Genomic DNA, 14,617 nt, shown 5'->3' on the forward strand with positions numbered 1-14,617 from the left:
AGGACTTTTGCCTTTTGGTAGGCCGTCATTGTAAATAAGAATTTGTTCTTAACTGACTTGCCTAGTTAAATAAAGGTTAAATAAAATAAAAATTTCAAAACTGGTTTAGACTTTACCGTGAAATGCTGCTAGGGTGATTGTCACACCAGCACAAACTGATCTTGGACCAGCCAAGCTATGGGCCCTGGTGGTCAAAAGTAGTGAACTACAGGTATATAGGCAATGGGGTGCCATTTTGGATGAAACCTAAATATGATAAGCCTTGCACAGTCTCCCCATGGAAAATCACCTTCATGTGATGAGAGAGCCATCTGGTGGCAGAAACAGTTCTGATTCTGCTCCAGTGGCCTCTACCCCAATTCTGTGGCTGCCCTGAATTGCATTTCTGTTTACCTCTTTAATAATATACAGCTATATGGAATAATATCTATGATACTGTATGTGAATGTGGTAAATCATACAACAGTCTCAAATAAGGTTCTTTTTGGTTTCACGCTGTCGTACTTCACTAGTCTTGTGATGTATTCACCCAGCTATTTGGAACAAACTTGAGAAAGGAGGTGGTTATCAAGTGTTGCACTTGAGAAATACATTTGCTAAATCGCCACAGTGAGTCCTATAAGAATCAGGCAGTGGGTGTGCTAGTATGGCTATTGGAACATAGCCAAGGCCTTGAGCACCTGTATGCAGTGTGACTGCTGTTATCCCAGCCCTGCCCAATCCAGGACACTGTATACGGCAAATGCTGAGAGGACAAAGTCCTATCTGATGTGACAGGACACACAGATACTTCCTGTCTGAAGTGACCCATGTTTGCAATGCAAATATGATGTGTGAAGGGCTTTTATAGTGGGAGCCTTTGCATTTTTTACCTGAGTAAACACCAGGGAATCAAATGATAGGCATATCCTGTTTTAAAAGGATAGTTCAGCTCACCCAGGATAACATCTGACTTATTGTATAAATTGGGTGAACTATCCATGTAGTAAAGCTTTTTAGATGATACAGCTCAAAGTCACCACAGCTTGAGTATAGAAATCGATAGTTACATATCGCAATATTATTTTTGGCCGATATTATATCAATATTTGACTCGATATGTAAAACAATATATACTGTACATTTTATTATTTTTGTTGCTAATGTAGTTAGCGTTAGCCAGCGCTAGTCGGCAGTACCTGCGCCAAAATGCCGAAATTGTTCATCTTATAGCTTGTTCTGCATCTTCTTTTTAAATTGTAAGCCAACATGTTTTCAGACTGACCTAAACTCGTTGTCTCATGTTCTCACTTGTCTCGCTAAAGCAGACATATAGTAAGCAATCTGTTTGGAACATCAAGTCGCAATAGAATCGCAGTATCGAATCGCAATACAATATACACTGCTCAAAAAAATAAAGGGAACACTAAAATAACACATCCTAGATCTGAATGAATGAAATAATCTTATTAAATACTTTTTTCTTTACATAGTTCAATGTGCTGACAACAAAATCACACACAAATAATCAATGGAAATCCAATTTATCAACCCATGGAGGTCTGGATTTGGAGTCACACTCAAAATTAAAGTGGAAAACCACACTACAGGCTGATCCAACTTTGATGTAATGTCTTTAAAACAAGTCAAAATGAGGCTCAGTAGTGTGTGTGGCCTCCACGTGCCTGTATGACCTCCCTACAACGCCTGGGCATGCTCCTGATGAGGTGGCGGATGGTCTCCTGAGGGATCTCCTCCCAGACCTGGACTAAAGCATCCGCCAACTCCTGGACAGTCTGTGGTGCAACGTGGCGTTGGTGGATGGAGCGAGACATGATGTCCCAGATGTGCTCAATTGGATTCAGGTCTGGGGAACGGGCAGGCCAGTCCATAGCATCAATGCCTTCCTCTTGCAGGAACTGCTGACACACTCCAGCCACATGAGGTCTAGCATTGTCTTGTATTAGGAGGAACCCAGGGCCAACCGCACCAGCATATGGTCTCACAAGGGGTCTGAGGATCTTATCTCGGTACCTAATGGCAGTCAGGCTACCTCTGGCGAGCACATGGAGGGCTGTGAGGCCCCCCAAAAAAATGCCACCCCACACCATGACTGACCCACCGCCAAACCGGTCATGCTGGAGGATGTTGCAGGCAGCAGAACGTTCTCCACGGCGTCTCCAGACTCTGTCACGTCTGTCACATGTGCTCAGTGTGAACCTGCTTTCATCTGTGAAGAGCACAGGGCGCCAGTGGCGAATTTGCCAATCTTGGTGTTCTCTGGCAAATGCCAAACGTCCTGCACGGTGTTGGGCTGTAAGCACAACTCCCACCTGTGGACGTCGGGCCCTCATACCACTCTCATGGAGTCTGTTTCTGACCGTTTGAGCAGACACATGCACATTTGTGGCCTGCTGGAGGTCATTTTGCAGGGCTCTGACAGTGCTCCTCCTGCTCCTCCTTACACAAAGGCGGAGGTAGCGGTCCTGCTGCTGGGTTGTTGCCCTCCTACGGCCTCCTCCACGTCTCCTGATGTACTGGCCTGTCTCCTGGTAGCGCCTCCATGCTCTGGACACTACGCTGACAGACACAGCAAACCTTCTTGCCACAGCTCGCATTGATGTGCCATCCTGGATGAGCTGCACTACCTGAGCCACTTGTGTGGGTTGTAGACTCCGTCTCATGCTACCACTAGAGTGAAAGCACCGCCAGCATTCAAAAGTTACCAAAACATCAGCCAGGAAGCATAGGAACTGAGAAGTGGTCTGTGGTCAACACCTGCAGAACCACTCCTTTATTGGGGGTGTATCGTGAGTTCTCTGGCAGTTCCCAGCCCTACTACAGTGTGTGGAAGAACCTGACTCATTTCCACACAGCAGGAACAAAAGGTCCCCTGTGGCGGAAGATTCAGAAGGAAAGGTCCACCTTTTCTCAATGTCCCCCCCCCCGCTTCAGACCCTGAATTAGATCAGCTAACCGAGTTTACAGGACTGTCTATAGCAGAACTTCTGCAGATACACGAATGACTTCTTTTAATCAAGAGTGATCGACTCCAAACTTCCAACTGCCACATTCATCACATGCAATTAGCTGAGCATCTTATGGATTCAACACTGTGATCGGATATGGATCCATCTAACCTAGTCAATCAGTAACAGCTTACCACATTATTGATCTATGGTAGCCCACTGAACTAAAGCCTTGGGAGCCAACACAACTCTTCGGGTCTCAGGAAAGGTTTATTCATAAAACGAGCAAGGTTCCCAAACACCTCCATTACACAAACAGTAATGCAGCATTTATTTATCTTCTAGCGTGAGGTACAGTTTACTGTATTGGTAAAAGCATGAGGGTCAAATGCATCCATTACGTCCGCTGTCTCATCTGCTATTGATATGGCATATCCATAGAAATAGAATTACAGTACATTGACTTGAATGGGATTCTCTATTCTATTAATTCTATTTCTGTGGGTATAACCTGCAGGGGGCAGAGTGGTCCCCTTTAAGAGAGAACTCCTCATATAAACATTGACAGTACATGGGGGACTAGAGGAAACACAGGAGCTACTTCACACAGTGAGATAAATCAGTCGGACAGCAAAACGTTCCTTTCGTCAACAAAACATGACGAGACAACTGAGGGTCTCTGTTTCAATCAACAACAGTAAAATCACAAATCTCAGTTCTTGGAGATGAGTACATTCGCGCGCACACACACACACACGGATGTACTAGAGGGTACAGTAGACAAACATGCTTGACATTGTACATTTCCAGGCTGTTTGAAGCCTTATCATTGAGTGAGTGAGTGAGTGAGTGAGTGAGTGAGTGAGTGAGTGAGGGTGTGAGAATATTTGCATGTGTGTGCAAGAGCTTGTCTGAACAGACCATTCATTCACACTAGTATTAAACACATGGAGGTGACAACACACTGCATACACTGACTGTTTGCTTATAGTGTATGCTAATCATACACAGTATAACTCTTATAATACACAGCATAACTCCTATAATACACAGCATAACAAGCAACTGATCTCCATCCATTTCCCACAGCTACTTTGTCATTTTAAATCCTGAAATGTATCAATCGATTTGAATAATAAGACATAACTTTCAAAAACTAGCAAAGACTATCTTTACACTATCAATCCGTAAAATATAGCATAGTGATGATATTGTTATACTGTAATAGTGTAAATGTAGACATTGATTAGCTAAAGTCTTCCCAACACTTTTTTTTTTAACAAAGATTATACTATGTTTAAGTTACTTCCTTTCTGGTCAACAAACACTCTGACATGTCACAAACGCATCAGTCATAGCCTGTTCATAGCTTCTTCACTCGTCAGGCCACAACGAAGTTGACAAACCAGAACATCCAAGTACACCGTCAATTCCGCCTACAAGACGCCACAACCTCTGACAAACAGCAGCTCCTGAAACATTCAACATGAATATCATTGACCCAATAGCTCCTTTAAAATAGTCCACTCCACAACTGAGTGAGGCCATTTTGACACGCCTCTGTTAGAAGTACTGTTATTGGACAGTTGTCAAACTTCCATTGCTGTTACTGTAAGTACAGGTATTAGAGAACAGTTACTTCACTCACATGCTACTTGTCTTCCTCTTGATTGAGTTTGCTGCCCCGCCGGTCTTCTTCTGTTGGGACTGAGAGCCCCCCATGTTGACAGCAGCTTTCTTTACCCCTCTAAGGGAACTGGGCCTTCACCTGTTTGTCTGTAAGTCTATACAAGTGCGTGCTCCTTTTAAGTGTGCACGTGTGGGTGTGGGTCATCCCAGGTCAAGTTAGCCAGCGTACTCTCCCATCCGCGTTTCTCTGACTACTGCTGCAGTGAATGACGCTGCAATGTCCATCTGAAACAGCCCCGATACTCTGCCAGGCTCTCTCTTCTGGCCCAAGCCTCCTCCCTCCCGTAGACTTATTGCTCCCTCATTCCCTCCCTTTACTTCTTTCTTTTTCTCCCTGTCCCCTCCTCCTTCACCTCAAGCACACACACATGCACACACACGTGCAAACACCAGGGAGCAGACTGTGGTAAACATTCGACTGGGAGTTATTGTACACTACACTAAATCCAGGTGGGGACAATCAAGGAAGGAGGCTGGAAGGTACAGTAGGTAAACCAGGTCAAGTTTCTTCGTCATAAAGTGATGTCATGTGGTTATAACCCCGGTTATGTCCTAAATGGCGCCCTATTCCCTATAGTGTACTACTACTATAGTGTACTATCCATATGGCTCTGTACAAAATTAGAACACCATATAAGGAATAGGGGTTCCATTTGGGACTCAGCCACAGATAGCAGGCACACAACAACTCATGAGAGCAAACAGGACTCTGCTTGATGTGACGACGTGGTGTTACTTCTGGTTCAACCTGTTTAGCAAGGATGGATGGTACCGTGTTTAGACTAAAATCTAAATGTCAACAGCAGTCCAGTCATTCAAAACATTACAGTTAGGGAGTGAACGGAATTTATAACATGGAGAAAATCGGACCTCTCTGAAATGAAAATGGATGACCCTACCTTGAGAAAATATATTTTACCTAAACCCTCCATGAACGCTTGGAAGAAATACAATCCACCCTCCCCTATACCCAAAATAATCATTACAAACCAAGTGGATAGCAGAGAATATGTATACCGTTTACACTCACTTCCTGGACAGACCAGAGCCTTAGATATGCAGTTTTCGAAACTGCTCTTCGTCCTGTAAGCATCACATGGCAACGCAGACATTTTAATAGCACACAGGGCTGCAGGCCAGAAGGTTGGTAGACCACCGTGGACAAGAGCAGGGGTGGAAAGATCTCCTTTCCAGTAAAAGCATTGCATGAATCTATCATCGTATATGCAGGTCAATCGAGAAAAAAAAAAGCCTTTTATAAACATTTCATGCAATTCTACGTAATTGTACATATTAGCAGATTTTTTTTTAATACCCCACAAATTACAGGTTAAGAATGGACAGAGAGATAGGCCTGTGCTCATCTTATCTTATTTATCCAATAACAAATCAGTGTGTATTGTTTGCAAACGAAATTGTCCCCGTTTGCAAATAATTAAATCTGAGACGTCATTAGGAATCTGAGCATGGTACTTTCAAGAGTTAGGTCTACCTTTCCCCTCCAGACAGAGAAGGACTACCTTTCCCCTCCAGACAGAGTAGGACTACCTTTCCCCTCCAGACAGAGAAGGTCTACCTTTCCCCTCCAGACAGAGAAGGACTACCTTTCCCCTCCAGACAGAGTAGGACTACCTTTCCCCTCCAGACAGAGTAGGACTACCTTTCCCCTCCAGACAGAGTAGGTCTACCTTTCCCCTCCAGACAGAGTAGGACTACCTTTCCCCTCCAGACAGAGTAGGACTACCTTTCCCCTCCAGACAGAGAAGGTCTACCTTTCCCCTCCAGACAGAGTAGGACTACCTTTCCCCTCCAGACAGAGTAGGACTACCTTTCCCCTCCAGACAGAGTAGGACTACCTTTCCCCTCCAGACAGAGAAGGTCTACCTTTCCCCTCCAGACAGAGTAGGACTACCTTTCCCCTCCAGACAGAGTAGGACTACCTTTCCCCTCCAGACAGAGTAGGACTACCTTTCCCCTCCAGACAGAGAAGGTCTACCTTTCCCCTCCAGACAGAGTAGGACTACCTTTCCCCTCCAGACAGAGTAGGACTACCTTTCCCCTCCAGACAGAGAAGGTCTACCTTTCCCCTCCAGACAGAGAAGGCCTACCTTTCCCCTCCAGACAGAGAAGGCCTACCTTTCCCCTCCAGACAGAGTAGGACTACCTTTCCCCTCCAGACAGAGAAGGCCTACCTTTCCCCTCCAGACAGAGAAGGACTACCTTTCCCCTCCAGACAGAGAAGGACTACCTTTCCCCTCCAGACAGAGAAGGCCTACCTTTCCCCTCCAGACAGAGAAGGCCTACCTTTCCCCTCCAGACAGAGAAGGCCTACCTTTCCCCTCCAGACAGAGTAGGCCTACCTTTCCCCTCCAGACAGAGAAGGCCTACCTTTCCACTCCAGACAGAGTAGGCCTACCTTTCCACTCCAGACAGAGTAGGCCTACCTTTCCACTCCAGACAGAGTAGGCCTACCTTTCCACTCCAGACAGAGTAGGTCTACCTTTCCACTCCAGACAGAGTAGGTCTACCTTTCCACTCCAGACAGAGTAGGCCTACCTTTCCACTCCAGACAGAGTAGGCCTACCTTTCCACTCCAGACAGAGTGGGCCTACCTTCCACTCCAGACAGAGAAGCTTTCCACTCCAGACAGAGTAGGCCTACCTTTCCACCCCAGACAGAGTAGGCCTACCTTTCCACCCCAGACAGAGTAGGCCTACCTTTCCACCCCAGACAGAGTAGGCCTACCTTTCCACCCGACAGTAGGCCTACCTTTCCACTTCAGACAGAGTAGGGCCTACCTTTCCACTCCAGACAGAGTAGACTACCAACACAGATAAATGTCAGCTTTAACTGCTGGCTACTCTTCTTCTGTGGCTTAACCCAACAAGAGGTCACAAGTGTTTCACTGAAAGCGGTCTGTGTTTAAACATTTCTACTGTACAGAAAGTGAATAGCTCAATTGATAGTGACAGAATTAGATTGCCTCCCAAGCAAAGTCATGTTTTTGTCTCCTCGGCTATAGAAGGTTGTAGCTCAGCCTCTGAATGAAAAGAAAGGAAACAATGATATCCCCATATGCATCGGAGTGACATCTTACGTGGGTATTTTACAGCTTGTTTCTAGCATAAAGCATTGTGGACCAACGCGCTGTTATAGATCACTTTATATCATCGGATCAGTTTAATTTTCTTCACAATCTTCAGCTAACAAGGGATAGGCCTGTGCTTTTAGCCATTTTCTTTAAGAAAATGTAGGCCTAAGCCATACCCTCTCATACCCGCTCAATTCGAGTCTTGGTTTTAACTTAACAGCCCTTCACTGACATGGAGCTAGGCTATTTAAAGAGTGCATAGTGGATGGAGGAATTGACAGACAAATCCATGGATATAGCAGCCTATAGCCTAATGAAGACGTTGGAATGAATTATGTCGACTCGATTTTGCCTACTTTCAGGACCATGAGCTGTCCATTTCCTATTGATTGTACCGCGGCTACCGCTTCAGGTTTCAGCACCACAATGTAAGTTACTTGAATCTTGCTTATTGCGAGGTCAGTAACTCTGATGAATACATCATGGGCAAGAAACATGTTGTTTTTAATCAAATCAATTATAGCAAGTAGCAAGCTATCAAAGTTGACCTCTGGTCCTCCTTCTCAACTTCACGCTCCCCTTCTCAAACTGAAGAGAAAATAGGCCATAGGCAAGTCTGCGCGTAAGGCCTAATCATTTAAAAGAAAATCGAAAGAAACCTTTGACTCTCCTCCTGAACTGCCACTGTAGGCCTACACAGCACAGCCATTGGTTAGGCAGCAGACAAAAAGTTTTGGATCAGCAAGAGCAGAGCAGGCCGGGGCTCAGGTTGGAATATCCATTGCCGTGTGTAATGCAGCCTAGTTTTATTTTCACTGCAGCTATCTTAGAAATGGAACCTTGCTCTGTGATTCTCCCAGCATGCACTTCGTAGCCTATAGGCTATGGATCATTTGATTGTGACCACACTAAATAGCCCATAGTCGCCGATATATAGCCTAATAAGCAACTAATTCTAAAACACTGAGAAATATTGAAATGTCATCAAAACACAAAATGACACGACCCTCCCCTGGACTAGATTTATTTTTTTAAATACCCAAACCCTCCCCTTGACTGAAATTGAAAAGGCATGACCCTCCATGTCCATTTCGATCCATCCCTTATCAGGGAGTGATTATCTGACCAAAATGCATGCATGCAATTCCTGCAATGCAATTGCGAGTTGTGGTATTTGGAACTCCATTGGATTAGATGTTTTCCCATCTATTTCAAATGTTACGGTACTTTTTTTGCACAGATATGTGCTCTTTAGCGTGAACAAAACGTATGTGTTAGCATACAGTAACACAAACGATGCAACTTGGCGTGACAAGGAGGAGACATATGTAACACAAGATGTACTTCCTTTCTTACAGTTATGAACCCACACTGGATCAATGCCATGAATAAAACCAACACCTTATATCTGTTTGTCAAAGAACCATGGGGAAACTTTAAGACAACATTGTTTCAGGATTCAAGCTCACACAAGCCAGCAAAAACAGGTTCTGCTGCTCACACTGACTAATCCTTTTAGTTGCTTTTAATTTACCACAGCATAATGCTTCATTTCAGAATAACAGTCTATCTGGCAGGGTTGGGCAGTCAAATCCTGTTGAACACAATCAGTTTAGAAAGTGAATGAATTCTATTCATTCATGAAGAGCCCTCATGGGATCAATGGGTAATGTTAATTCAATCAATTCATGAATTCATCAGTAGTTTCAAGATTCAGAAAAAACAAAAACACAGGGATTGAGATTAAGGGTTGCCCTATCGCCTGAGGCAAGTGACCTGAGTGGTCATGCAAGTTGAGACTGCTCCGTGTTTGCCCCATTGGGTCTGTGATTTTTTTGTTTACTGATAACAACCAAAATGAAAAGAATTCCAGTAGTCTGGTCGTCTTCCAGCTACTTTGCATTTTCGGGCAAGCGATCATAATCATCGGGCAACCCAAAAATGACCTTTCAGACCTTAATGTCAATCCCTGAAAACATTATATTTCCTTAGCACTGTAACGACATTGCCACAATGCTGCTCCGGTGACCTGTGCATAATAACAAAGGTCAAAGTGAGGTCACTGTCACATTGTAGTCATAAATACCAGACACCTACCTCTCTAACACACACACACACACACACACACCTAGCCATCTCTACTGTACGGAATACATACTAGAGATGCATAGCTAGCCATCAAAGATAAAAACTCTCTGCTACAGACATACCTAGCCATGTTTCCTATGGACACTACCTATCAGAGATACAGTAAGAAGAAGAATGCATCTTCATTGATAGCATCATGGTAGGAGGTAGGAGGATAGCATCATGGTAGGAGGACTATTTGTCTGTGCAGTTCGTGTTCCCAATACCGATGACAAAGATAGCCTTTTAGCCCACGCCATGGCACTGTCACCTCGCCACCTTGCTTTCACAGAGCAATTAGAATTATTTTCAAAGAGGCTCAATGATCTTCATAGATCATTTTCACGTTCAGTGACATGTTTAAGAACATCAAATCAAACACTGCTTGAAATGAATTTGCTTCAACTTTTTATCCATCCATCCATCCTTTTGAGAACCGATTTAGTGAATTGTTATTTTACTGTAATCAGTTTGGGACTGTATGTTATTACATATAGTGGCATTATACAGGTTGACAAGAAATGTCAGCAAAGACTAGGTATGAACAGCCTGACATCTAGTGGTAAACAAAGATAAATGGCATATTTTTTTTTTTTTTTTTTTTGGGGGGGGGTTAGGGGGTAGATCAGCTTAAAATATTGCAGATATCAATGTAATTGTCTGCATCACTTCCAATCCCCCATATATATACACATACATAAATACATATATATACGCATCTTTTTTAAATATTTCCTTTATTACACTCCAACCCTACCACCCCTCCCCAATTGGAGCAAACTAGTGAACAACAACGCTTAGGCCTGTATTTCCAGCTTATACATACTATATACAGTTTATGGACACAGTCTATTTTACAATCGTTTTATTTTGTTTGTTTTTAACTCTTGTCTTTCCTCTACCCCTCCCATATATTTATGATGTCCATCCATTGTGATTTCTATTTGCCATACCTTTCAAACTGTGCTCTTTCAAAAAAGGTTCATAACTTATGTACTTTTTTACAGACACAATATGTTTTACATTAGTTATCTTGTTGTTATTAGTCCTAACCTTCAGCTCCGTTCAAACATTGTTGGTAGTTGTTACAGGCATGACATGATTTCCCAAGGTTTGTCATCAAGATCTTCAACATCATAATTACAGAACTTTTTTACACTTTATAGTGTACTTGCTTTTAGGGATGTTGACTCCCCTACTCATACAGTCGGCCTAATTGCCACGATGGAACTAATAATGACCACTAGTGTGGGTCTAATGTGACATCATGTTAAAGGGATCCAAATCCATTCCGTACGTGTTTAAAGGTGTTATGATGGGGAGGTTACTAGGCAACCTCACACACAGACCAGACACATCTGGTGTAGGTCTACAGTACATCCTGGCCAGGGGCAGTGACAGTGCAGTCTTACTCAGCGTTTCCATTGAGAGGCAGGGGACCATGAGCAATGCGTGGATGTGAAACAGCACAGTGTTGATTCAACGTCTCCCTATCACTTCCTACTCAACAAATGATAACTCACCCACATCAGCACAGCCAAACTGCTAGGGGAAACACTTAAAAACAACAAGCTCCTGAAATCCCTTCCACAACCACAAGTCTATAAATGGCAGGGTCATGGTAGTCTGGGAATCTCTCCCTGTAACTCCCTTTTCTAATACTGCCTGCTCACCTATTACAATGATTATTTTCTAATACTGATCACATAATCCATTGTTTTCCCATAGTGTTACTCAAAAGGCCTTATGAGCTCAATATAAATGGATTGAATTCAATTGGATTCCTTTACCTCCCAAGAGAACTTCTGCATTCCAGTTCTCCAAAATGGGAACATTTGTGGGAATTTCTTTTGATTCCCAGAAACCGCAGCTTGCTTCCATTCCACATGTGAAAGAGCGGACTGGGGCTGTGCCTAAAAATATGATGTGCCGTCAAATCCTTACTTCCTCAATCCATGTTTCCTCAATTCCTCTCAAAGCCCATTGGAGGAGAGGAGGAGAGGATCCCCCCCTGACCTCCTACAATGAGCTTTGATAGGAATTCAGAAAGAAAATGACAGAGGAAGAAAAGCTTGGCATTTAGTAACATTTTCAGACACAGCCATATGTTGGCTGCTCCTGCCCATTTAACCCCCACTTCCTGTTCAGCTGAGCCTCAGCCTCTGCCTGGGGTGTGTCTGAGAGTGACCTCATCTTCCTTCCAGCTCTGAGGGCCTCAGAAATGCCAAAAACACTACAGCACATGATGCAATGTGAATGCAAGTTTGAGGCAACCAGTAAGCCAAAATGGATTGTTTCTATGAGTTCTTCACTCATATTCATTCAGTCATAATGTAACTGAAAGAAAACACATGGAAGGAAATGAACGTTCCAGCACGCTGGTTGTCAGTTCTTGACCCTCCGTCTGAGCTGTGCTCTTTCTGGGATATACGCTGTTTTTGTGTGCGGTGAAAAAGGATTGTGTGTGTGTGTCAGTGTGTGTGAGTGTGTGTGAGTGTGTGTGAGCGTGTGTGTAAGCCATGAGTAGCACCCTGTTCACTTCAGGCAGACTTTACATTGCCTTATGTATAGTGCTGTGTGTGTACGGTTGAGCCTTGCCTTGTGTTGGCTACTGGAACGTTGGTCATTGGTCAACAAGTGGAAAATCTGTGGAAAGAATTTCCTGTTGATGGACAATATCCACAATAAATCGAATGATTAATCAATCAATGTGAGAATCACATTGTGAGAAAGGCAAATGCACTGTTGTGTGGTGAGGTGTGTGTGTGTGTGTGTGTGAGAGAGTGTGTGTACACGCGAAAGTGAAATCCTTGACCAAAACCTAGGTTTAGATAGTGACATTGTAACTCTACCCTCCAGTCCTCTTATTAGCTCCCCTACTTCAAAGAATCTCAAGCTACCTCACCTTACATGAAGTCACCTTTCAGTCAGATGGGTTTTTCTTACCAGCAGGGTTGAAACAGTGCAGCCTGGCTGTGTTAGCCTAGAATTCAATCAAACCTGTCCTGCAGAAACCTAAACCACTGCACTCAAACATGAACTAATGGTGTTAGGTAAATAATGGGCTGCCCCCACAAAAAGCTGGTTCAGACTTTTTTAATTTCACAGCTTTCCTTTTTATAAATAAAAGAAAGCATTTGAAGTGTGTTTAATTAGAGCAGGGATTAATTATCCCGTGGTTGAATGAGACTTACATAAACACAATACAAACATGTGTTAGAAAAGCCGAAAACAACAGGCTTACAGGCATGAAAAAGTACAAGCTAGCAGTGCTCACACATGATCCACAACACAGGCTGTGGTGTCAGCTCAGCTAGTTGTTTCCAGAGTTAAAGAGCTTATAACATTGCCAGACTCTCACACTGGAAGAGTGAAAGAAAGTCATTAAAAGGATAAATGCTTTAATAGTAATCCTCCCTTGCCGGAACCCCCATCTAGACAGTTAATGCAGAGTTTTGGAAAATTAGGAATTACATTTGATTCAAGCAAAATGGACAGGCTACAAAAAGAAGGACGATTCAGTGGAAGACATATTTTGCTCTCATTGAGTCTCATCCCTCGGGGACTACTGATAACCTATATATTATAGAAATAAAACTATTTGCATGTGAAAATGTCATGGGATGCATTTGCTCCATTAATTCCCCTATGTGGTTGCACTTTACTTGAACCTATGTTATATGGGCTTCAAAAAAACTGTTGTCATGACACAACAAATGAACAGTCATGACTAGCCAACTTGTGTGATCTTATGCTAACTGACTTTACATGGTCATAATAGCCTACTTTCAATAAAACACAACTATATATCATAAACAACAAACTTCAGGGCCCGTGTTAGTCCATGTATGATTCATAGGAAAGTTGAACAGACGAGACTATGGTTTCAAATCATGTTTTAAAAATGAATTTCTCTCATGGAACGTTACTCTTTAAGTAAATATTGTGATTATAGCCTAGTCTTTGCTGTCTGCACATACGCTGTGTGACTGAACATGCAGGTCCTGTCATGTCGCCCATGATCTTGTGCCAAAGTGAGTTAAATAACGTTTAAAGCTAAATTATACTTCAAAATGTAATATAATTAATATTCCAAATTTGTTATGTGATCTTACATTTTAGTAGATGCCATCACGATACATAACACAACGGTATCACTATCAATCTAACAGTATTGCGATTTACATTTTTACAGGCAAAAACAGTCAACACAGAGCTGGCGATTATAGCCAATAGTCCAAAAGTGAAATGTCCTACCTTTCCAGTGAATTTACCGGATAAATCCGCAACCCAACTTTCAAGAGACGTCAAAGATGGTATTATAAAGTTATTTTCTTCACTATGAAAACGTTCCTTGCAAAGCACGATGTGATGGGCAGTCCAAATGTCCCAACGCGTTCTTCAAAGAGAACTGTCCTGTGGCGTATATTCCACGCGGTGGGTGACGCGGATAAATGGGAAATTAACTTTCTGGGGGCTATGTGCTAGGAATGTGACTTAAAGACACAGTCGGTTAATGTACGACATGAATCTTACAGATAGGAACACAATGCGTGGTCACCTCTCTTTGGAGTGCAAGGCTAAATAGGCAACAGTGTGGCATGGAGTCAACAGTAGCTATTAGATAAGCCTGTTGGCTGAAGCAGACAGTCAAAACCTTGCAGGATTTATTTCTGTTGTTCATAATTTACTAAAAGTAAACACACACACGTGCTAAATTGCAACTAGGACATGGTCCAGCAAAAAGTGTGAATAAGCAGAA

General features: G+C 43.1%; 1 protein-coding gene across 2 annotated transcripts in view; it reads right to left on the reverse strand.

The window, feature by feature from the left end:
- LOC106565381 (transforming acidic coiled-coil-containing protein 1) overlaps positions 1 to 14,415 on the reverse strand; it is a 40,764-nt gene extending 26,349 nt beyond the window's left edge. Inside the window, exon 1 of one of the 2 annotated variants that reach the window (XM_014132430.2) lies at positions 14,113 to 14,415. Coding sequence is in view for 1 of the 2 variants with exons in the window: in XM_014132429.2 (XP_013987904.1) it covers positions 4,597 to 4,670 (74 nt within the window). In the remaining variant the exon portion in view is untranslated. Of the gene's footprint in view, positions 1 to 4,596; positions 4,919 to 14,112 lie in introns of those variants that run through there. The other variant, XM_014132429.2, reaches the window with a different exon arrangement.
- Positions 14,416 to 14,617: the final 202 nt, after the last annotated feature.

Source organism: Salmo salar, chromosome ssa12 (genome assembly GCF_905237065.1).
Source record: "Salmo salar chromosome ssa12, Ssal_v3.1, whole genome shotgun sequence".
NCBI lineage: Eukaryota > Metazoa > Chordata > Actinopteri > Salmoniformes > Salmonidae > Salmo > Salmo salar.